Genomic DNA, 25,159 nt, shown 5'->3' on the forward strand with positions numbered 1-25,159 from the left:
TTGCTGTCAAAAGTTCTTCTCTCCTTAATAGTAGGCTGGCATGCAAGTCTCTACAGTGAGATCTGGTCTGTCAAAATTATCTGTTTATACCTTACAGTTCTATTGTTTTCTAAGTATCAAAAAACACTTATTTCCTAACCTTGGGTTTTTCTTCAACATCTGGCAAGAGTGGTTTTCCATCTTTATCCTGTAAAATGAAATTAAAAATACATTTAAAATGAATAGAAAATTTTGCTTTCTTGTCCCATTAAGTTTGTTTTAGAAATTCCAGGATTTGAGAGGAGATTGTTTTCTTTTTTGCCATATATCTGAGTGAGTTTGTGTTTCAAATTAATGTTTTTATAAAGTATCAGAATAAGGAGTTGAGCTGTAAAAATCAAGAAACCAAATGCTATAAAATATAATGCAATTACTTTTCTTTAAAAGTTACTGAAGGGACTTCCCTGGTGGCACAGTGGTTAAGAACCCACCTGCCAAAATGCAGGGGACATGGGGAATTCAAGCCCTGGTCCAGGAAGATCCCACATGCTGCAGAGCAACTAAGCCCGTGGGCCACAATACTGAGCCCGCGTGCCACAACTACTGAAGCCTGCATGCCTAGAGCCCGTGCTCCACAACAAGAGAAGCCACCGCAATGGGAAACCCGTGCACCGCAACAAAGAGTAGCCCCTGCTCGCCACACCTAGAGAAAACCCGCGCAGGGCAACGAAGACCCAGTGCAGCCAAAAATAAATAAATAAAAAAAATAAAATTTAAAAATTACTGAAAAATAATTTTCATCTTTTGGATAAGGAAGTAGAATTTTTAAAAATGTTCTTTGGCTAAAAAGATGCAGCTACATCAATGAAAGACTGAAAAAAGCTTCAATTCTCCAACCCAGGGTGAAGAGGTAAGATATCATTCCTATAAAACTTGTTTTTCAGAATTCACAATTTAGAATGTTTCTAAAAAATGAGAAACTTTCCATATATGAGCATTGTAGCTATTTTCTACCATATGTTTATGTGTATCATTTTAAAGATAAATTAAAATTTAAGTACAGGAATAAGTCCATCATCCTCACGTCAAACTGAAACCAACAATAACAAAACCATCTTCACTGAGGATACTGGTTAATCTTTGTATGTTTATCTACCACTTAGAAGATCTATGTGCTTTTATCCATATAGCAGTTAGAGAAATATTATTCCCAAATTATTCCTCTGCTTTAAGGTTAAGGACCTATGTCAAGCATGGTTAACAGCTGAAACACTTGAATTTGAGGGAATTTTAATGACCACACGGTCATTACTTAGGAAACCCTCTTTTAAAGGGTCCAACTGTAGAAGACAGAGAATAAAGCATTCAGGGTCTTCAGAGTTAATATCAGACACGTCCTTAAGCATCATGGGGACAGACAGGACAAAATGCGATGCGAAGGCAGGAGGAGTGAGCTGCTGTCACGCACCGTGGCAAACAACGTACCGTGGCTGGTTTTAATCTATACTCTGGTGGGACTGTTCTCTCATCTTCACCACACTTCTTTAGTTTCTCTTCTTTGGCTTTTGCCTGAGGAAGGTGGAGAAAAAAAATAAGCATTTCGATAATACATGTGAAATAAGACATCACTTTATCCATGGGTGTCGTGGAGGAGACCAAATCAGATTAAAGTGCCCAGTGAGCAGTTAGGAGGAAGGCAGTGTAGGGTGACGGACAAAAAAACAACACAGCCAGGAATCCCGGGGAGGTGTCCCTGCCCTGTCTCTATGACCTTGGGAAGCCACCTAGGCTTTCTTCGGCTCAGTTTCTTGAGCTGTAAAATGGGGCTACTAAGAATCCTTACCTAGCTTGCTGACTTGTAAGGATCAGCAGAGAAAATTAAATAAGATATCCTCTGAAGAAAGGTAAGCACAGTGCACAAGCTGGCTGCAATTATTTTACAGCCTCCACCTGTCGTACTGAAAGAGGCAGTTATCTAAGGGGGAGAAAACAACAAATTCTCATGAATGCTAAACACGGTTCAGAAAGGGGAGAGGCATCCCATCACAATCTTGGCTGATCCAAGGATAATTAGTTTTCCCTTTTTAAAAAAAAAAAAAAACTTATTTATTTATTTTTGGCTGCATTGGGTCTTCATTGCTGTGTGTGGGCTTTCTCTAGTTGTGGCGGGCGGGGGCTACTCTTCTTTGTGGTGCGTGGGCTTCTCATTGCAGTGACTTCTGTTGTTGCGGAGCACGGGCTCTAGAGTACACACTCAGTAGTTGCGGCACATGGGCTTAGTTGCTCCACGGCATGTGGGATCTTCCCAGACCAGGGCTTGAACCCGTGTCCCCTGCATTGGCAGGAGGATTCTTAACCACTGCGCCACCAGGGAGGCCCTGGTTTTACTGCTTTTAAAAGAACTCCCTTCAGTAACACCAAGATGTCACTGGATTATTGAACCATGCACAACCAAATGCATTACAAATAAAAGTGCAGTTCTATGGCAGATCAGTGGCTTCTAGGATATAACATTTGATTTTAAACTCCTGGTGGGTAATGCAAAGTTCCATGATATGTAATAATTTGTACCTGTATCAAGGTACGGATTTAAATCACAAATCAAGGAGCTCCTGGGCACAAAAGTGTGTGTGCTGGGGGGGGCGGTGGGTGGCGTGTGTATTTAGCTGATTCTAGCTCAGCCTTTTGCTCCCATCTACATCTCAGCCTAAGATTGTGGTTCTCCATTGAGTGCTTAGTTAGTTGATTCATTTTAAAATATTTAATGAGCACTTTTAATAAGCCAGGTACTTTTCTAGGCTTTGGAATTACAGTTGTATTCTTCTATAGAATAATAACTGGGATGAAAGGATTTTTTAAAAAGTATTTCCCGTTACATTCTACTTCAGGATATGAAGTAAGTCCTGTTATATAGTGGTACTCCCCAGTTCAGGGATTTGTGAGGTCATTGGCTGTAAAACAGTCCTCATGAAAGAATCACCTGTATAGGACTGTCCCCTCCACTTAGGCTCGTGAATAGTGAGTCACAGGCACAGCTAGATCCTTTCTATTCTTTGATCTTTATATTCTTTAAATGACGGCATTGTGGGTTTGTATCCAGTAGGAGGTGAAAACAAACATCCCCTGAATGGAAATAGTTCCAGACTAGGTAACTACACTAGAAATAGGGGAGATTAATAATGAGGTATCACTACAGAATACATGCATTATGATACATTATGAGAATGACAAGTAGGCATGGACCTCTTCTCTGAAGCATCACCTGGTGCGGAACGTGCTGGAGTGGCCGTGGACTCCTATCGCATATCGACCTTTATGAGCCTTATCACAGCGGACTACCCAGGAAGTAGTGAATTCACCATCAGGTGCTAAAAATTCAACTTAAGAATCCAGAGGATTGGAGAATCTTTACACTTTGTACACAATTAAAAAGGAAAACTAGTGTTAAGAGTAGAATAGTCCTTTTTGTTCAAATTTTAGGAGTTTGCTAACTTTCTAGAGGAAATTTAATACATTTATATGCATCCCTAAACCCAAACTGTTTAAAACTTATTTTTACGTAACTTTTTTACATCTACCTAACTGATTTTAGTCACTCTAAAAGTCTTTTCATCCTGGGATTATGTTTATACTTTCTGCCCCCAAATTATCATCTTCTTAAATCACCTTAACCATCTGTAAACAGCCTGAGGCAGATGTGCCATTGGCTGGCTGCCATGCAGCCCTCGATGGTGGACCGCCAGGGTCCTGCCAGGACCACCCTTTCCTTGAGACACTGTGCACCTCGCACTATGTTGTCATCAAAGTTTCCCTTTCTCCCAATACATTACTTGGTCCTGGAGGACAAGGACTGCTTCCCCTGCTCCCTTGTGTTCGCCTTCGCAAAGCCTGTCGTGCCACACTGCGCCCGGCAAGACCTCAGAGAAAGTCGAAGATAGAAACTGGCCCATTTCAGACCAGGGCAGTCCCAGACTCAGGGGGCGTTGCTGGGAGTCAGCGAGACTCACCTTCCCCGGTGACTCAGAACAGGAAGTGACAGCGGAGGCAGCAGCGTTGTGACAGCGACAAGTGCCAGCTCCCACCCTGAGCTGACAGGCTGGCGCCCCTGAGGGTCCCCACCACCACCACACTGCCTGGCCAAGGATGCCCACAGGGCGGCTCTATGCCTTCCCTCCTCTTTTCCCCCAGAGGACTCAGTTCAACAATCCTTTAAAAATTGAAATTTAATATGAACACTCTCTTCTGCCAAATACAAGCTTGCTTGGGCTCGTAAGGCTTGTTAAGGTCTTGGCATGTGGTGGGGTAAACTCTCCCCAGCAGCACACTCTAAACACGCAGCAAATCCAGTTATAAAGTCATTGTTGCTTGATTTTATTCTAATTTGGGACAAGTTTTCAACATTTTCCCCCATAGTTATAAAAAGGATCTCCCACCCCATCTGCAACCATCTCCCTCTCTCCTTATAAAGAGAAGCACCTGGAACCTTTTGAAAATACAAATGTCCAATTTCCATGAGAGCGGACAAAACTATTTGTCACCAGGCCACTGCCTTCGTTGTTATCTTGTTTAGTCAGGTGTCGTCTGAGAATTGGCAAAGAAGATTAGTGTTCATTTTAAGTATTAAAATTCTAGATGGTTAACAAGACAAACACTGAAATATCCTTTTTGGTTGCTAACTCCCCAGCAATAAATATCTGAATTAGCCAGACCCTGAAAGTAAGGCAGGACAAAGAACAGTTCATTTAAAATCTCTAAGAAAATAAAAATGGTACAAGAATTCTAAACATGTGTAATGCATTAGCTTTGTAACCTTGTAACCTGAAGACTAACAGGTTTTGTATGTGAACTCCAAGGTCAGTACCTCATTGACTTCCTTAATGGAGCTGAGGTCGAGCTCAGGTTCTGGCTTCCGGCTGCCCAGCGAAGCTGACAGAGCCTCGAGTGCCTGATCACTCATTGTGTCCTGTGAGGGGAAAAAAAAATTCTGTACATTAAAAAGAGAACATCTCCTCAACCTAAACAATCCACCCATTTCTTTGTGAAATTCAAAATTTTAAAACTCTAAGAATAAGTTGTGGATTGGGGAAGGACTCTAGGAAGGCAATTTTATTTAAAACCTAGTAAAAGAGAGAGAAAGAAAGAAGAACTTACCAGTGAGTGAAAACTGGGGCTTAGGACTCGTTTCTACAGTAACAGTGCTCTCAGAGGTACACTTCACCTCTCACTTAGCAAGCTAGAAGTGTAACTAATAATAATTATATTATAAAATACTCATATCAAAAGCTGCAGGAAGTAACCTTTCACTATCCTGCTTTTCTTTTTCTAAAAATGTCTCTAAAAATGACTTCTGACAACCCTGTCCTTCAGCACGACGGCTAAGCCCAGGAAGCAGGGGGCCCTGAAGTGGCTGATGGCTGTAGGAACTCCCACTCCCAGGGGTGTGGTGCTCTCGCTGCTCCTCAAGCCAGATAAAAATAAACCGCCCACCCCAGGAGCGAGGGGCAGAGCAGCAGCAACAGAAACGGCTCCCTGGGGCTTCCCTGGTGGCGCAGTGGTTGAGAGTCCACCTGCCGATGCAGGGGACACGGGTTCGTGCCCCGGTCTGGGAAGATCCCACATGCCGTGGAGCGGCTGCGCCCGTGAGCCATGGCCGCTGAGCCTGTGCGTCCGGAGCCTGTGCTCCGCAACAGGAGAGGCCACAACAGCGAGAGGCCCGCGTACCGGAAAAAAAAAAAAAAAAAAGAAACGGCTCGTTGGATTATCTGGACCATCTGCAGATGGGGCATGTTTTCTCATCCAGCCCAGGGCTGCAGTGCCACCTTTCAGGATTCACAAGGATTAAGTTATAGTCAACTGTGGTTAAGGTGGAGAGAAGCAGCTATAACAACATCCCCCTAGTGATTCACAGGACTCAAACTCCTTTAGAAAATCAAGTTGAAGATTTGATGTCCCAAGAGTGCAGTTCCTCTGGGATCCTGCTCTTCTGTGTAGTGTGTTGGTGAGATAATCTTATTCCACAACCAAGGCAAGTGTGCTGAAATCACCCCTAAGCATTTGTAGAAACAGAGCAGGCCTGCCTGGAGATGACCAATATAACCCTGACTGGTTTCACTATTCTACACAGGCCCGAGGGAGCAAAGCTGCTCAGTAGGTGGGATGCACTATTGGGGTTCTTCCCAATCAGCCTGATGAGCCTCCGGAAAGCAACTGCTGTCAGGAGGACCATGCTTAATTTTAAAGAAGTAATTTTTTTATACCTCTTCCACCTTTCTTTTTTTCTCCTTGGGTGGAGCAGTGCTTTTGATTACTTCAGCTGACTGAGCTTTTAAAACCTCTCCTGTAGACTTCTGAAAAACAAAATACAAAAGATTTGACTTACAGAAGAAGGAAACGTATTAACCAAATCGTAATAACCAGAACTAAAAGGTTGTTGTTGTCTTAAAGTATGAGATGGTTTCTAACAAGTTTCCCTCATTACATTAAAAACAATACCTCTTTCTTGGTTTTCTTCCCATCAGCCGTAGGAGAACTGCAGGTGAAGTCTGATGACAAGGCATCTATGGCATCATCGGGCCCCAGGGGTTTCTAAAGAAACGGGCGGCACGACGGGTCACACGCAGGAATCATTCAAGTGACAGATCAGATTATAAACCCAGCAAACGAAGAATGTACTTTTGCAATTCCTTGACTACCAAATGAGATGATCAACAAAATAACTCAGATGAAAGCCTACGTTTGGGAGGAAACTGGATGCTCAATAAATATTATTTTCCTGTTTCTCTCTTCTCAACGTATTACATGTTAGGATATCCTCATCCTATTTTTATTAACATTTAATTTATCCTAAAACTTTCTTGTCCCCATTCTTCTTTCCCTCAAAAAAACTACTTAGGAAATAAACACGCATTGAAACAACCCCCAGGCCCACCCCCGTTCTCTGAACAGATGGAAACTTCATCTGATTTAGAGATTAATATAGTCATAATCCCAAAATATAGAATTGATAACTCTATCCCCCCCAACCAAAGATATAAAAAGTGTTAAATCTGATATTAGAAGACAGTTATGTGAACTCACCGAAGAGTCTGGAGGAGGCCCTGTGATTCCTTCTTTTTTCTGAAACAAATATTAATTTGATGATGCTGAGAAGGCAAAATTAATCCTTACAATTGGCAAAATTCATAGCTCAGTGAATACTATGGGCTGAGTTGTGTCCTCCCAAAATTCATATGCTGAAGTCCTATCCCCTAGAACCTCAGAATGACTGTATTTGAAGACAGGGCCTTTAAAGAGGTAATTAAGGTTAAATGAGAACATTAAAAAGGGCCCTAATTCAATAGGACCAGTGTTCCTATAAAAGGGGGAAATGACCCAGAGATCCACGTAGAGAAAAGACAACATGCAGATATGTACACATAGAAGATGTGGAATTACTCCACATGTAGGTATCTATAGACCAAGGAGAGAGGCCTGAGACAGATCTTCCTCTCACAGCCTTCAGAAGGAGCCAACCCTGCCCACATCTTGATTCCAGTCTTCTAGCCCCCAGAATTGTGAGACAGTAAGTTTCTGCTGTTTAAGCCATACAGTCTGTGATACTCTGATATGGCAGCCCTACCAAAGTAATACAGTGAGCTTCAGAGTAATGACAATTTTGCACGCCCATTATATTATCTAAGTTAAAAAAACTGGATATATTAATGTGATAAAAATTATAATTCCAAAAAAGAAACAATAAAGTATAAGTAAATGATTGTTTAACTTACATTTAAAAGTTCCCTATATTTTGGAGGAAGTGTGACTTCTCTTTTACCCAATTCCTCTATGAAAGTAGAACTCATCAGATCCTAGAAGAAAACCGTACACATAAGGATATTAGCTGAGAATGTTATACACATATTCTTAAACCAAAGTACTATTGCATTCTTAATTTATGGAACTATTGAGTAAATATAAATCATTTAGAAGCCAATATTTTACACAACTCTGAATTCTAAGTTTCCACAAATACTTGCCCATATTTAATTGGCTTAACCCATTAGTAATGCTATAAAATATTCAAACCACTATATTAAATTTCATTCATATATAAAATGCATTCTATTTAAAAATATTTTTCATTATCTAATATTTCTATACCTACAAAAGAGCAGTTGATAACAGTGAATTTCTATATAACTCAACAGATCTAGTTATTTCGTACGTAATAAGAAAAAAATCAGAGTGATGTTTCTTTTTTAGCACTCTCCAATCCAATCCCTCTTCCTTGTTTTCCAGAGATAGCCATCATCCTGAACTTTATCACATCCATCAATGTAAAGTTGAGTATATTTTAAAACAATTATTCCACATGTAGATACCCATAATCAATATACACCATTACTTTGCCTATTTTCAAGTGTTATATAAATGGTATCAAATTCTTATGTCATTTGGTAATGTACTATTTTAATTCAAAGTTATATTTTTGTAATGTTATCCATATTGATACATGAATAAGCCATTTTAACCACTATAGAGTGTTCCACTATATCATCTTGTCTCCTGTTGAACAAAATCATTTCCAAATGTTTCACCTGTTCTTAGAACTCCTTATACACCTGGGCAAGGCTCCCTTCAGCAAGTCTCTCTAGACGTGGGATTGCTGGTTAGAGGGTGTGCACATCTTCATGTGACATCCACAGGCTCTGGGCCAGTTGTCAGACTTTTATACTTCTGCCAATCAGATGAGTATGAAGTGCTATCTCTCTGTGTTTTAGTACCATTTTCCTAATTACTAGGGAGACTTTCATGTGTCTACTGGCCAAATTTTCTCCTAATTTTCTATTGGGTTGTCTTTTTCTCAGTTTTAAAAAATCTTCATAAATTCTAGAAACAAATCCTTTGTTATGACTGTTGCAATATTTTCGTACAGTCTATGGAATGTCTTTTATTAATGCCAAGGAACATAACTTTCTTGCTTTTCATGAATCAGGAATAGAGATGAACTGAGGATAGAAAATATCTAGAAATCAAGATAAGTTCAAGTGATAGGATGGGAAATATCTGGAAACTAAAATAAGTCGAAGGCCACTGGACTTAAGCCTCGAAGAAAGAAAATAAGTCTCTGTGATCCAACAGACTATATCCCAGCTGCAGTCTCAGCAGAGACAACCAATCAGTATTTGCTCATCAACGGAATCGCATAGCCACCTTAGGACAGTTTCCATCCACAACACTAATTTTCAGTTGCTATTACTGATACTGACAGCATACTGTTTCTCTCCAAGTGACACAACACTATATATTCTTTTGTGCATCATGACCATGACCTACTAGCTCTCCTACTCATTAAGTATGAATCTTTATTGACATCAAGATCACTTACCAAAACTTCAGGTCCAGTATATGTTGTATTATCTTCTTTAGTTTCTTCAGGTTCTCCTAAAGTGTCTATTAAGTCATCCAAAGCAGCATCCATGCCTAACTGGAAAACAAAAAGAGCGGATATGTAAATGTTATTTGTTACACATATTTCATTTTGATTTTTTAACTACCGAAAAAAAAATTCTGTGTAGAAAAATACCAAACACCAAAAGTTCTTAAGTGGTTAAAATCTCGTCTGTAATAGAATTTATTATTTAAAGTCCCAGATTCTAGGTTGGCAGGTTCTAGGTTCTAGGTTCTAGGAACCTAGGTTCTAGGTTCCAACCTACAGATTCTAGGTTCTCAAGATAGAAAGCCACATTCAGGTTAAGAACCACAATTTCAATAAGTCTAAAGGCATGAACTACATGGACAAGTGTATGGTTCATTACAACTGCCAGACCACTGTACTGATAGTTTAAAGAAAAAATGAAACAAACTACAGAGAATTATGATCATGTTGCTATATGCAAGAGAGAAAATGCTTAGTATTTTTGCTTATCAATCATTTCCACCTCTTCCAAATAAAATATATTTCAAAAATGGATTGCCCTGTGTTCTTTTATTCATTTGTGGCTTTTTGTTCACTTGCTTGTCTGAAGATGCTTACAAATAGAAATTCCCTGAAAGAGACGTTAAATTTACAAGAAGTGACAGTTTGTTCTGTCAATATGGGCTTAACTCAGTATAATGAATGAAAGAGTGCCTCCATCCTGTTTCTGAGGTTAAGAATGATTCATTGTGAAGAATAAGCTACATTTGAAGGGGAAAACAATTTGAGGAAAGACCCTTTACTATTTAACTCAGCTTAAAAATGATTGTTTGGGCTTCCCTGGTGGCGCAGTGGTTGGGAGTCTGCCTGCCGATGCGGGGGATGCGGGTTCGTGCCCCGGTCCGGGAGGATCCCACATGTCGCGGAGCGGCTGGGCCCGTGAGCCATGGCCGCTGCGCCTGCGCGTCCGGAGCCTGTGCTCCGCAACAGGAGAGACCACAGCGGTGAGAGGCCCGCGTACCGCAAAAAAAAAAAAAAAGATTGTTTACATTTTTTTTTTGCAACTACCATATTTCCACTACAACTTTAGGAACTCACCTGATTGTGTAATAGAATGTGAGGCCTGTTAGCTTTAGACTGATTCAATTGGGAATTTCAGAATGAAGAAGTGCCTGGCATTCTTTAGTGATACCTCTGGTTAAAGAAGGTGCATTTGCAGGAGGGAAACTGGAATGTAAACTCCATGAGACATAACTGGAGTTTCCAGAACACAGGGTTAGAATGTAAAATGTTACAAACATACATGAGAAAATCCCACTTTCAACCCAGTCATATTAGCTTCAAACAATAATTCATTAAAAAGGTCCTTTAAGTTACCCTCACCTCATATTGTTTACCCTCAAGAAATCAGATCACAATAGACACAGAGACTATGAATAAATATGTAAAAAGGCACTGCTATCTTCATACCTTTCCAGAGGGTTCACTTGGTTTGGATTCAACTGGTACGGCTGACATTAATGATTTACTTTCTTTATTCTGGTGGGGGTTTAGAAAGAAAGAAAAACTCCTCATATATCTTTATAAAATTCAATAATATTACAGACTTTAAAATGAATACATTATAACATAACATGGATCATATACTAAACATCTGCTCTGTGCCAGACACTTTATGTGTTATATCCTTTTTCAGAAAAGCATAAATAATATTAATATTGATAATATTAATCTCACTTAGAGATGTGACAAGCAAGGCTCAGAGAGGTTGAGTAACTTCCCAGGTCACACAGTAAAGGACAGCACTAAGATCTGAACCCAGGACTGCCCTTCTCTTTCTTCACTGCTCTTGGTTGCCTCTCCCAGAGCCCACAGCTAATCTCTGCAAAACCCATGAATTCCTTCTTATTACAAGCAGCCATTATGTCTAGATGTTGTTCTCTCGGTCACATCAAGACCTCCACCCTGCCTTGCTTTGGTATCTCATCGCTCATTCTTTCTTTCATCTCCCTAAAATCAATGTCCTTCCCACCACAGCTTCAGTTGTTCCATCAATGATTGTCAATAACTTTCCAATCTGCAGTTCCCATGCCCTTACCCAGACATCATCTTCTCTGAGTTACTCTGGTGAGCACCCCTCTCCCGACTCTCATCTCTCACAGCACCATCCCCGTTTTGTGCTGGCATCTCTGCCACCTCTGGCATCTCTCCTGCTTTGCCCCCTGCCACACACATGTTTCTGCCTGTACTGGTGGTCCTAGGCAATCATTCTCTACGGTCAGGGGCCAAATGCTTTCAGGGCCAGGCAGGAACGAAATTGTGAAGTCGCTGGGTTTAAGACAACAGGGAATTGTCTTCTGTGAAGGTCTCTGAAATCCGGGCAGCAGAGCTTGGAGGTGGAGAGCACAGGCTCCGACAGTCTGGGTTTGCACACCAGCCCACACGCACTGGCTGCAGGAGGCTTCAGGCAGGTCACGTCTCCTCCTGAACCTCTGTACCCTCATGTATGAGACCAGGACAGTGACTGCACCTACTGCAGGGGGTTGTGAGGATTAAACTAATTCATCTATTAAAGTATGAAAGCCAGTAGTTGTGCACACGCTAAGTACTCGTAAGTACTAGATATATAAATAAGTACTAAATAAGTGATTGCTGTACTTGTTATATTAAAGAGACCGTGGGGAGCATCAGGGTGAGCCTGAGTCCTGGCAATTGAATCCAGCTCCTTGATTGAACCACAACCTCATGCAGATGTTCATTCAGTTTCACTCTCCCCTCTCTCCCTGCTTCTCCCTTTCCATTCACCTGGACTCCAAAACAATGTGCTAATCGCCTCTCTCTTGGGGCACCTCAGACATTTCAATTCAACCTGTCTAAAAGCAGGTATCACTTTTCTGTCTCCAGCAGTTCTCCTTCTGACCTCTGTCCACCTGTCAGTGACAATCAGGACCGGGCTCACTTAAGAGGTGCTCACTCCTGCAGGTGCTGCCCCTGCACTGGCACAAACCTGGCCGTGGGTGCCTCCCTTGCCTCACCTTAGGGTTAGCAACCTGGTTCACTGAGACGCTGAAGCCCCAGGTTATCTGAGATCTTATTTCACCTTTGCACACTGCAGACACTCATTTCCTAAAACCTGAAAGTTTTACCTCTGCAACGCCTCCTGCATTGCTCCCCGCTCACTTATTCCATCCCAGTTCTAATTTAGGTTGACTTTGGACTCCCCAGGATGACTGAAACAGCCCCTGACCAGCCTCCCACCTTAAGATCTCTTATTCCGTCTCATCCCAGCCACTGCGGTCGCTTAATTCTTCGGTTTTAATCGCTTGGTTTTAATCGCATCTCTCCATCTGTTCTCTAATCTTCAATGCTTACCTGCTGCCCGTTGTATCACTACCACATGGATTAACACACCTCTACATTCTCCACAGCAGCGCCTCGACCTGTCTTTCTGGTCTTACAGTCCCACTTACCTCTCCTGTGCTTCACCCACACCATAATGCACTTTGTACCCAGATCACATTTTATATTTTTCTCCCTTGTTATGTTTGCAAGCCTGCAATCCTAGCTATCCTTTCATGCCAAACTTAAACTGGATCTACTCAGAGTCCCCAAGGATTCCCCCGAATCAGACAGACCCCCTCTCTCCTCAAACAGCTCCCTGTGGGGACTTGTCTTAACCTGCCTTGAATGCAGTCCTGGGTACATAGTTTTATCCCACCCCTAGAGGGGTCAGCCTGCAGCTCAGTGTCCTGCAGAGTCAGACCACAGTCCACAGTGCTTTACACATGGTATGGACTAAAAAAGAAAAAGCAGATCTGACCAATCTCGTTTTCTGGGAGACAAATCAGAGGCAAAGAAAAGTGAAATGATTTGCCACAAGTCGTAGCACAAGTCAATGCACAGCAGAATTCCGTATAAACCTTGCCTAATTTTATTGCTTAGATTTTACTGATAACCCTGGCTAGATGATGTGTGGCATAAATTTTCAAATTATCAAAATTTGAAAAATACATTTACAAATAGGTTACAAAATTACATTTACAAATCTCTCAGAATAGGTTCAAATTACATTTTAAACCTATTCTAAGAGATCTAAGCCTCTGTCTTAAATTTATCCATTTTCCAAACCATGGCATCTAGTTAACCCTCATCAACACAAGAGAGTGAAGTGTATCCCCAGGATGGGGGTAGGGATCTCAAGGTATATACAAGGGGTCTGCTGGAAAAAATAAAACATTTTTTATTTTAAGTTGAGTATTTTCATTTAAAAGTTCATGTAAATTTTGCCATCATGCCACATGCTTTCTGCATTAGTTTGGAGAAAAATAATGTGCCTTTTCTTTTTTGAAATCTAAGAAAAACTGATGTTTCAGGGAGATGGGCCATACTTTTATCCTATGACTTTCCTTACTTTACTTAGCCTGCAGAGGGATAACTGTTCCCATTTTGAGAAGCGGGAAAATAGATAAACACGTATTGCTTTTTTTCTGCTTTCATTTCCATCTTACTGTTGCTTCAGTTAGTTACTTGTGGCTTTAAGAGAAATACGTCCTAGCATTTCTAGGACGATATGGCTTCCAAACTGATTACTAACTCTGATTGCTAACTCTGTATTCCTATGGGTAGAAAAGGTAGACTACTTCTTGTCTTACATTCCCAAGCTAGTCTCTCCAAAGGATCTAAGGAAGGTGCCCCTAATTTGCCAGTGGGGCACATATACTCTCTCCTGAGAGGGCTTGTGATGCTCCTTTGAAAACCTCCCATATCAATCCATGTAGGTGTCATGACTGCACATAATTTACTCATTTCAAGATGGCAGTGTTCATATTAAAATCTGAGAGTAATGCTTATTCAAATGCTCATGGCAATTTTATGTGCTTTATTTCAAAGCCATAAATCTTGAAGGCAGGATCTGAGTCAACTCACATTTTAATTTCCTTGGTATTGATGAGGCCTTATACATGGCATGGCACTTAGTAACTATTTATTTATTTATTTATTTATGGGGTCTAAAAAAATTTTTTTTATAGATCTTTATTGGCGTATAATCGCTTCACAATACTGTGTTAGTTTCTGTTGTACACCAAAGTGAATCAGCCATATGCATACGTATGTCCCCATATCCCCTCCCTCTTGATCTTCCCTCCCACCCTCCCTATCGCACCCCTCTAGGTCATCGTAAAGCACCAAGCTGATCTCCCTGTGCTAAGCGGCTGCTTCCCACTAGCTAACTATTTTATATTTGGTAGTGTATGTATGTCGCTGCTACTCTCACTTCATCCCAGCTTCCCCCTCCCCACGTCCTCAAGTCCCTTCTCTATGTCTACGTTTTTATTCCTGCCCTGCCACTAGGTTCATCAGTACCATTGTTTTTTTTTTTTTTTTTAGATTCCATATATATGTGTTAGCATATGGTATTTGTTTTTCTCTTTCTGACTTACTTCACTCTGTATGGCAGACTCTAGGTACATCCACCTCACTACAAATAACTCAATCTCGTTTCTTTTTATGGCTGAGTAATATTCCACTGAATAGTAACTATTTATTGAATGCATGAATTTTAAAATCATTCATTCAATAAATAGTGTCTTTTTGGTGTCTTGCTCTCTCTCTATCCTTCAGATGCATGCTCTTCTTCATAAAATTTCACATATGAAGTGTTCAGTTTTAGCAAACGACAGGTTATTTGACTGTGACAGCACTGGAACACTGAATGGTTAAACAGAGCCAGCCAGGTAGAATGGGTCTTCGCTGAGCATATGTTTCTCATAAAAGAGACCTGATAAGCATTGAGGCCCCTGTTCATGTTACATCTTTTATGTGTGCTCACCTTGTCAACTGGTTTGCCAGATGCTGCAGCTATGCCAGTAACAGCACTTTTTCCACCACTGGAAATTGTGTCCTGTGACTTAGTCTAAAGGATAAAAGATTGACAGAACTAAGTATCTCTGAATGACAATTTTCAAGATCATACATTTCAAATGTCACTAAGGAGCCAGTTTCCCCTAGCAGACATCTTGTAGGGAAATGGTCACTAGCTTCTACTGCATATGATGCAATGCTGGGCACATAGGCGAAGTGGGCTATGTGGGCACATACAAGGTTGTAAGGCCTCTAGTCAATTGTTGCCATGTGAGCCTACTGTTGCCAGATATTCCAATTTTTCAAGAGAAGCTAGAAATTTGCATTTTATGTGAAGTATTCTGACTTTATTTGTTGGCAGCTAATTAAAGATCATTTTGATTACTGTAAGCCAAATAAAATACACAAGTGGCTGCAATTGGTGGGCCACAAATTTGCAGTCTCTGATATAAGGTATATTGTTAAGCAGGCCTATTTCCTATCTTCCAAGAGCTCTCAATGAAAAAGTTCTCATAGATGTTTATTCTTCTAGCAGTTGAATAGTTGTATTCTGGAAATACGGAATATATGTCTGACTTTTGGCTCTGTAAGTTGATCTCTCCTACAACAAGACCCTAAAAACTCTAAGACTTCCAGGTAAAGAGCAGATCTCGCAGGGCATCTGAGTTCCCACAGCCCACGAGGAGAGGGGTCCAGGAGGCAGCCTCAATCCCAAGCTTCCCACCTGTGAGACACCAGAGTCGGCTGCCTCAACGTCACAACACGGTGGAGAAGGCACGATGGAACATCCCCCAGACCTATCTGATGCCCTTCTCAGGCCTTACTTAGTCCCAAGTTTCCACAAGGTTATTTGCAACACCAGCAAAACGAGAGCAACAAATCTTTACAATACAAGATATATTCGGCGTAGCTCTGTAGATTCACCTACACGCATCAATGTAGGTAGAGGACCTGTCAATTCCCTAGTTGACATTAGTGTTTTCCTATCAGTCTGCTTCATTTACCTTTGGTATTGTTGATTTCTCTGATGTTGGCTGCTCACTTGATCTGGAAACTGCTTTTTCATTATAAGTATGCTTGCTTCCCGTATCTGATGAGTGCCTGGGTAGGCTTTTTGGCTGAAAACACCCCCCCACCACAATGTTAACAATATGATAAATATTGCTACTTTTCTCTATGGAATAGAAAGTATTCATAACAACTGTGTTTTATGCAATTTTTTATTGTGCGAATTTAAATTAGAATAATATGTGACAAAATTTCACTTTGAGTACAGAATTTGAAACAATGCAAATCCTTCCTCCCCAATTCAGCAAGAATCACCTGAGCAAATTGCAAATCCTGCTAATGCCACATGGTGGTGTCATTCTAGTGGAAAAACAAATACCAGCCATGCTCAGTAGGACTTGAATGATGAGAGTTCAGAATTTTATCCTTCACCCAAAAACAAAGAAAAACAAAGAAAAAAAGGTTTCCCCTTATGATATCAAGTCCTAATGATGATTATTTACCTCTGTGTGTTCCTTTGGCTTTACATCTTGGGTTTTTTTCTCATGAACCACAGATGGCTGTCAATTTCAAACGATAAAATCTCAATTACATCAGAGTACATTGTTTTTATATTTCCAAATAAGCTCAAAACCAAAAATCCCAATTAGACCATTCTGCCTCTCTTAGGAAAGGCCCAGTTAGAGAAGTAGATGTTGCTGTCTGGTTGATAATAATCCTACCAACAGTCTGATAATGATAATTATCAGAAAAATAATGAAAAATGTAGTATTTCATCTAGAATGATTTTTCAAATAGCTATGTATCTCTAAATTATTGGCTGTTTTTCACAACTCATGTAGATCATTTGATAACTGCAAGTCCATCCACAGAGATGTCAAATGATCACTTTGACCACTGAGTTTGTTGATAGGGGATCCTACTTTAGAAATTAAAATTGATTTTCAAAAAAATCTCCTTTCATAGGAGATAAACACTGTATTTTTTTAGTTAAATGATTTATATGGTTTTTTCTGTGCTACAAGTAGAGAAGACAGGTATCACTAGAAACCCAATTGAGTAACCAAAAACATTTAAATATGGAATAGAAGACAACTTCCACCAGCTGCTGAATTATTCTTCTATAGGGGACTATATAAGTACCATCCTCAGGGGCCACCAAGAGGCCTTACACAAAATCATATAAGCTTCATCTTTCACCCGGATGACTCTGCCCACCACGCTCCCCACCCTTGCCTGCACTTGAAGTACTTCAGCCCAAATCATCTTTGTGCTTCCCTAAAGTAAAACTTGTGGTCTGAGTAACTGCTCAAGTGTACTTGAAAGAAATAAAGTATAGCACCTTATTGAAGAGAAACATTTGCCCTGCCTGCAGACACCCTGGGGTCATCTCCATATGGACTGGAATTGGCTTTCACTAGACAGCCATGAGTCAGGAAAGCAAGGGAAGCCGTTCCCAAGGGAAAGTCAGAGCTGTCTCCTGAGTAACTGATAAGTAGTTCCACCAATGGAAATAAGACCATCAAGATAAACCCAGGGCCTAGTCTAAGGAGAGACTCTCATCTTTAAGTTATCTAGGTGTTGGGTTCAATAGACACCTTTATTCTTGATGTCTCATCATTAAAGTAATCAAATACTCATTACCCTTTGTCCCTTGTCCTTTGTTCCTGTTGCTTTTTTTAAAATTACTTCAGCTATAACAAAAATCTAGATTTGAATAAAATGCCTTCTAAAGTAGACTTATAAAATACTATTCATTTTAGCAATATATGGATTTAATGTTATACTTATTTTATATACACTCTATATAATCATGTTCAAAAGGGTAATCTAAAATTAATTTAATTAGCTGACAAAATTTTTTTTTACCATTTCGTAGCATCAATAGAGGAAACCAGTTATTCATTATTGTTGCAAAGAATCCAAATAATTCACTAGTTGACTTAAATCATTTACCTTAGTTGATTGTGACTTCTTCTCAGGTTCTGTTTTTACAGCCTAAATTCAGAAAAAGAAAGAAAAAGAAAGGAAGGAAAAATGAACATAGTTTACAAAGTTTATCATATATTTTCTTCAACTAAGGAAGCTAAAAAAGATAATTTTTATGTATTTATAAATATAAACTTCATGAGTTAAAATTATACTTTTCTTGGAACTGTAACTCTATTTATTTATTTATTTGGCCACACCACGTGGCTTGTGGGATCTTAGTTCCCCAATCAGGGGTCAAATCCGTGCCCCCTGCAGTGGAAGCATGGAGTCCTAACCACACGACCACCAGGGAATTCCCGGAATTATAACTCTTTAGATAAACACTTAAGCACACTAATTAATAGTCTGCTCTTACTACTCAGATGGCAGTTTGCATCTTACTTCTGTGTGTATTAAAATTATGTAAAGATTTATTACTATGAACATGGTAGCTAATACATAAGCAAACTAAAATAAAAACCCTCATCCTTCAAAGCCACTAACATCGTTTATCTCTTTATGAGTGAAATACTCGGCGTAGGTTTCAGCTGATGATGTAAAACAATGGGAGGCTGACAGTATCAAGAACACAGGAAGCAGTGAAATTGATTTTTAGTGCCAGAATGTGAGCCATGGGTAACTAAGCCTACCAGAAGTCCTTGATGGGTCAAAGTGTTGAAGAAGATTGTGAACTGAAATTATTAGCACGTGTTAAGCAGCTGAAGTGACCATTAGTAAACAGAAATGTCCCTTAGTACAATGAATCACATCACCTGTTTTTTGTGTCTTTTCTTATTAGGAGAATGCAGTCCTTCCAACTGTTTGCTGACTGGAATGGCCTAATATATAAGAGAACAGCCCCAAGTGTGATTTTATTTTATTTGGCAGTCAAATAAGTAACATGAATAAACAGGGCTAAAGGTTTGTCAAAAGTTTTCTGAAATTCTGTCAGCACAATATTACAACAATTTTGTAAATAGCGCATGGATTTTTGTAGCATGATAAAAATCTAGCAATCGAATCTAAAGTTCTAGGAATGCTTCTGAAGAGCTGGTTGTTATTTAGGATCTTTAGTGGAATATTTTACAATTCTACCCACCCAAAAGTTACCTGTGTCAAAGAAGACAATTACTTAAGTATACACATGCATTCTCCGTATAGGGAAGATATGAAAACAAGAATAAAACCTGATTAAACATTTTATTAACTTTTCAAAGTAAGAGATTAAAAATTAGGCCTGATGCTTCTGCCATTTCTTCCCCTTTTATCTGCTCGGTGATATCAGCACAAACTCCTATTTTTTTTTTTTTTTGGCGGTACGCGGGCCTCTCACTGCTGCGGCCTCTCCCAGTGCGGAGCACAGGCTCCGGACGCGCAGGCTCAGCGGCCATGGCTCACGGGCGCAGCCGCTCCACGGCATGTGGGGTCCTCCCGGACCGGGGCACGAACCCGCGTCCCCTGCATCGGCAGGCAGACTCTCAACCACCGCGCCACCAGGGAAGCCCACAAACTCCTATTTTTTATTCTATCATCTGAAGAGACTGATGCCAAATATCCTCTTAATTTATCATGTCTTGTGCTTCAGTAATGAAGGCACATGTGTTCCTCACATAATAGACCTTTGTTATGCCAACACACTTATTGTTTTGGAAAGGAAACAAAGTTCAGGAACAAAGAAATGTTTTTAAAATTTAAAATTTTGGATCCTTTCAAACTGGATCCTTGTTAATGAGTTTCTGTACATGCTACTCTGCTTTTTTTTATGAGTTTATGCAAATGAAATTTATTAAATGATTAACAAGGAAAATAAGCCAGCTGGTATTTTAAAGGTTTGAGTCTATTAATAGCTTCTAATTTGTAATTTGGCATTTTGGCAATATTTTGCTTGGAAGAACTCTACAATACAATTAAGAATGTATACTCACAGGCGCAAGCAGCTTCTAGTGAAATATACATTTTAATCAGTAATCACTGACACATCTCCTAAATTTATTTTTGGTGGTAGTGAGGCTGATGAACATAATACTGATGACAATAATAACTAATGCTTATTATAGCCTCTCAGTACAAGGGACTGTTTGAAACTCTCTTAGTCCAACCCTCTTAGTCCTCATGATAATCCTTTGAGACAGGTATAATGCGTATCATTATCATCACCATCATTATCATCATTCCCATTTCATGGATGAAAATTGAGGCACATGGAAGTTCAATAACTTCCCGAGGACACCCATGGTGGAGCTGGGGTTATGTGTTCTCAATCACTGCACTGCACTGCATTGTCTCTCCAGTGCCAGCCAGCTCCTACTGGGCACCTGCTGTGGGACAGGCACTGTTCAATAGCCTTATCTTTGTTTCCTTACACAGTCTTGTGAGAAAGGTACTATTATCATCCTCCTCCAAATTTTACAGATAAGGACTCACAGACTTCTAAAACAAACTTATGGTTAGCAAAGGGGAAAGCTGTGGGGAGGGATAAATTAGGAGTATGGCATTAACGTATACATACTACTATACATAAAACAGATAATCAACAAGGACCTACTGTATAGCACAGGGAATTCTACTGAATAGTCTATAATCACCTATATGAGAAAAGAATCTGAAAAGGAATGGATATCTGTATATATATAACCGAATCTCTTTGCTGTATGCCTGAAACTACTAATACAACACTGTAAATCAACTATAATCTAATATAAAATAAAAATTAAATTAAAAAAGGAAATGAAAGCCAAGAGGAATTTTCCAGCATCACAGGCAGCATAGAACTAGAAATAGAAGCCAAGCCGTCTGGCTCCAGTGTCCACTCTACAAAGCCGCTCAGAGATCTCAACCTGATTAACAATGATCTGACCTTTCATCTTACACACAGCAGTGTGACTATCAATTCTAATGTGAGGGACAAGAGAGAGAGAACATAGATCTAGACATATTACCTCCAGAGCTAGACTGACTTTCATTTCAAAGCTGTAGAACATGACAAGGATTTGATATAGGCTTTATTTGAATTAACATCTTTTCTCTAAAAGCTCAAAATATTTAGAGAAATATGCTCATAAAGTTCACAGAAATCTCCAAGAGGAGGCTGATATAAATGTTATGAAACAAACATGAGAAGTACATGAAGGGGAGAGGAGCTTCACAATGGCGGAAGAGTAAGACGTGGAGATGACCTTCCTCCCCACAAATACATCAGAAATACATCTACATGTGGAACAACTCCTACAGAACACCCACTGAACGCTGGCAGAAGACCTCAGACCTCACAAAAGGCAATAAGCTCCCCATGTGCCTGGGTAGGACAAAAGAAAAAAGAAAAAACAGAGACAAAAGAATAGGGACGGGACCCGCACCAGCAGGAGGGAGCAGTGAAGGAGGAAAGGTTTCCACACACTAGGAAGCCCCTTTGCGGGCGGAGACTGCGGGTGGCAGAGGGGGTAAGCTTCGGAGCCACGGAGGAGAGCGTAGCAACAGGGGTGCGGAGGGCAAAGCAGAAATTTCCGCACAGAGGATCGGTGCCGACCAGCACTCACCAGACTGAGAGGCTTGTCTGCTCACCGCCGGCACGGGCGGGGGCTGGGAGCTGAGGCTCGGGCTTTGGAGGTTGGATTGCAGGGAGAGGACTGGGGTTGGCAACATGAACACAGCCTGAAGGGGGCTAGTGTGCCACAGCTAGCCGGGAGGGAGTCTGGGAAAAGGTCTGGAGCTGCCAAAGACGCAAGAGACTTTTTCTTGCCTCTTTGTTTCCTGGTGCGCGAGGAGAGGGGATTAAGAGCACCAGTTAAAGGAGCTCCAGAGACAGGCACGAGCCGCGGCTTTCAGCGCAGACCCAGAGACAGGCATGGGACGCTAAGGCTGCTGCTGCTACCACCAAGAAGCCTGTGTGCGAGCACAGGTCACTCCCACACCTCTCCTCCCGGGAGCCTGTGCAGCCCGCCACTGCCAGCGTTCCATGATCCAGGGACAACTTCCCCCGGAGAACACACGGCGCGGAGAACACACGGCACGCCTCAGGCTGGTGCAACGTCATGCCGGCCTCTGCCGCCGCAGGCTCACCCCGCACTCTGTACCCCTCCCTCCCCCCGGGCCTGAGTGAGCCAGAGCCCCCGAATCAGCTGCTCCTTTAAGCCCGTCCTGAGCGAAGAACAGATGCCCCCCGGCGACCTACATGCACAGGCGGGGCCAAATCCAAAGCTGAACCCCAGGAGCTGTGTGAACAAAGAAGAAAACGGGAAATCTCTCCCAGCAGCCTCAGGAGCAGTGGATTAAATCTCCACAATCAACTTGATGTACCCTGCATCTGTGGAATACCTGAATAGACAATGAATCATCCCAAATTGAGGAGGTGGACTTTGGGAGCAATGATCTATACATTTTTTTCCCTTTTTCTCATTTTGTGAGTGTGTATGTGTATGCTTCTGTGTGTTATTTTGTCAGTATAGCTTTGTTTTTACCATTTGTCCTAGGATTCTGAATGTCCATTTTTCGTTTTGTTTTGTTTTTTAGTATAGTTTTTAGCACCTGTTATCATTGGTAGATTTGTTTTTTGGTTTGGTTTCTCTCTTCTTTCTTTTCTTTTTTTAATTACTTAAAAAATAATTATTTTAAAAAAATTTATTTTTTATTTTAATAACTATTTTATTTTACTTTATTTTATCTTCTTCTTTCTCTCTTTCTCTTTTTTCTCCCTTTTACTCTGAGCTGTGTGGATGACAGGCTCTTGGTGCTCCAGCCAGGCGTCAGGGCTGTGCCTCTGAGGTGGGAGAGCCAACTTCAGGACACTGGTCCACAAGAGACATCCCAGCTCCACATAATATGAAACGACAAATATCTCCCAGAGATCTCCATCTCAACGCCAACACCAAGCTCCACTCAACGACCAGCAAGCTATAGTGCTGGACACCCTATGCCAAACAACTAGCAAGACAGCAACACAACCACATCCATTAGCAGAGAGGCTGCCTAAAATCATAATAAGGCCACAAACACCCCAAAACACACCACCAGAGGTGGACCTGCCCACCAGAAAGATAAGATCCAGCCTCATCCACCAGAACACAGGCACTAGTCCCCTCCACCAGGAAGCCTACACAGCCCACTGAACCAACCTTAGCCACTGGGGACAGACACCAAAAACAACGGGAACTACGAACCTGCAGCCTGCGAAAAGGAGACCCCAAACACAGTAAGATAAGCAAAATGAGAAGACAGAGAAACTCACAGCAGATGAAGGAGCAAGGCAAAAACCCACCGGACCTAACAAATGAAGAGGAAATAAACAGTTTACATGAAAAAGAATTCACAATAATGATAGTAAAGATGATCCAAAATCTTGGAAATAGAATGGAGGAAATACAAGAAATGTTTAACAAGGACCTAGAAGAACTAAAGAGCAAACAAACAGTGATGAACAACACAATAAATGAAATTAAAAATTCTCTAGATGGGATCAATAGGAGAATAACTGAGGCAGAAGAACGGATAAGTGGCCTGGAAGATAAAATAGTGGAAATAACTACTGCAGAGCAGAATAAAGAAAAAAGAATGAAAAGAACTGAGGACAGTCTCAGAGACCTCTGGGACAACATTAAATGCACCAACATTCAAATTACAGGGGTCCCAGAAGAAGAGAAAAAGAAAGGGACTGAGAAAATATATGAAGAGATTATAGTTGAAAACATCCCTAATATGGGAAAGGAAATAGTTAATCAAGTCCAGGAAGCACAGAGAGTCCCATACAGGATAAATACAAGGAGAAACACGCCAAGACACATATTAATCAAACTGTCAAAAATTAAATACAAAGAAAACATATTAAAAGCAGCAAGGGAAAAACAACAAATCACACACAAGGGAATCCCCATAAGGTTAACAGCTGATCTTTCAGCAGAAACTCTGCAAGCCAGAAGGGACTGGCAGGACATATTTAAAGTGACGAAGGAGAAAAACCTAAAACCAAGATTACTCTACCCAGCAAGGATCTCATTCAGATTTGATGGAGAAATTAAAACCTTTACAGACAAGCAAAAGCTGAGAGAGTTCAGCACCACCAAACCAGCTTTACAACAAATGCTAAAGGATCTTCTCTAGGCAAGAAACACAAGAGAAGGAAAAGACCTACAATAACAAACACAAAAGAATTAAGAAAATGGGAATAGGAACATACATATCAATAATTACCTTAAATGTAAATGGATTAAATGCTACAGCCAAAAGACACAGACTGGCTGAATGGATACAAAAACAAGACCCATATATATGCTGTCTGCAAGAGACCCACCTCAGACCTAGAGACACATACAGACTGAAAGTGAGGGGATGGAAAAAGATATTCCATGCAAATGGAAACCAAAAGAAAGCTGGAGTAGCAATTCTCATATCAGACAAAACAGACTTTAAAATAAAGAGTATTAGAAGAGACAAAGAAGGACACTACATAATGATCAAGGGATCGATCCAAGAAGAAGATAGAACAATTGTAAATATTTATGCACCCAACATAGAAGCACCTCAATACATAAGGCAAATACTAACAGCCATAAAAGGGGAAATCGACAGTAACACATTCACAGTAGGGGACTTTAACACCCCACTTTCACCAATGGACAGATCATCCAAAATGAAAATGAATAAGGAAACACAAGCTTTAAATGATACATTAAACAAGATGGACTTCATTGATATTTATAGGACATTCCATCCAAAAACAACAGAATACACATTCTTCTCAAATGCTCATGGAACACTCTCCAAGATAGATCATATCTTGGGTCACAGATCAAGCCTTGGTAAATTTAAGAAAATTGAAATCGTATGAAATATCTTTTCCGACCACAATGAGAAGCCCACGCACCATAATGAAGAGCAGCCCCCACTCGCTGCAACTAGAGAAAGCCCGCGTGCAGCAATGAAGAACCAACGCAGCCAAAAGTAAATAAA

At 40.7% G+C, this 25,159-nt stretch overlaps 1 protein-coding gene across 20 annotated transcripts in view; it reads right to left on the bottom strand.

The window, feature by feature from the left end:
- Positions 1–25,159, bottom strand: part of CAST (calpastatin) — a 130,528-nt gene that overhangs the window by 29,822 nt on the left and 75,547 nt on the right. For 10 of the 20 annotated variants that reach the window (XM_032626607.1, XM_032626615.1, XM_032626614.1 and 7 more), the window contains 13 exons: positions 18,203–18,244; positions 16,750–16,806; positions 16,243–16,356; positions 15,207–15,290; positions 10,847–10,915; positions 9,347–9,445; positions 7,746–7,826; positions 7,057–7,095; positions 6,472–6,564; positions 6,237–6,326; positions 4,841–4,942; positions 1,465–1,548; positions 140–187 (listed from right to left, as the gene is read on the bottom strand). In XM_032626607.1, the coding sequence (XP_032482498.1) occupies positions 140–187; positions 1,465–1,548; positions 4,841–4,942; positions 6,237–6,326; positions 6,472–6,564; positions 7,057–7,095; positions 7,746–7,826; positions 9,347–9,445; positions 10,847–10,915; positions 15,207–15,290; positions 16,243–16,356; positions 16,750–16,806; positions 18,203–18,244 (1,002 nt within the window). Of the gene's footprint in view, positions 1–139; positions 188–1,464; positions 1,549–4,840; positions 4,943–6,236; positions 6,327–6,471; positions 6,565–7,056; positions 7,096–7,745; positions 7,827–9,346; positions 9,446–10,846; positions 10,916–15,206; positions 15,291–16,242; positions 16,357–16,749; positions 16,807–18,202; positions 18,245–18,990; positions 19,057–25,159 lie in introns of all 20 variants that reach the window. The other 10 variants (XM_032626604.1, XM_032626609.1, XM_032626606.1 and 7 more) reach the window with 3 other exon arrangements.

Source organism: Phocoena sinus, chromosome 3, assembly GCF_008692025.1.
Source record: "Phocoena sinus isolate mPhoSin1 chromosome 3, mPhoSin1.pri, whole genome shotgun sequence".
Taxonomy (NCBI): domain Eukaryota; kingdom Metazoa; phylum Chordata; class Mammalia; order Artiodactyla; family Phocoenidae; genus Phocoena; species Phocoena sinus.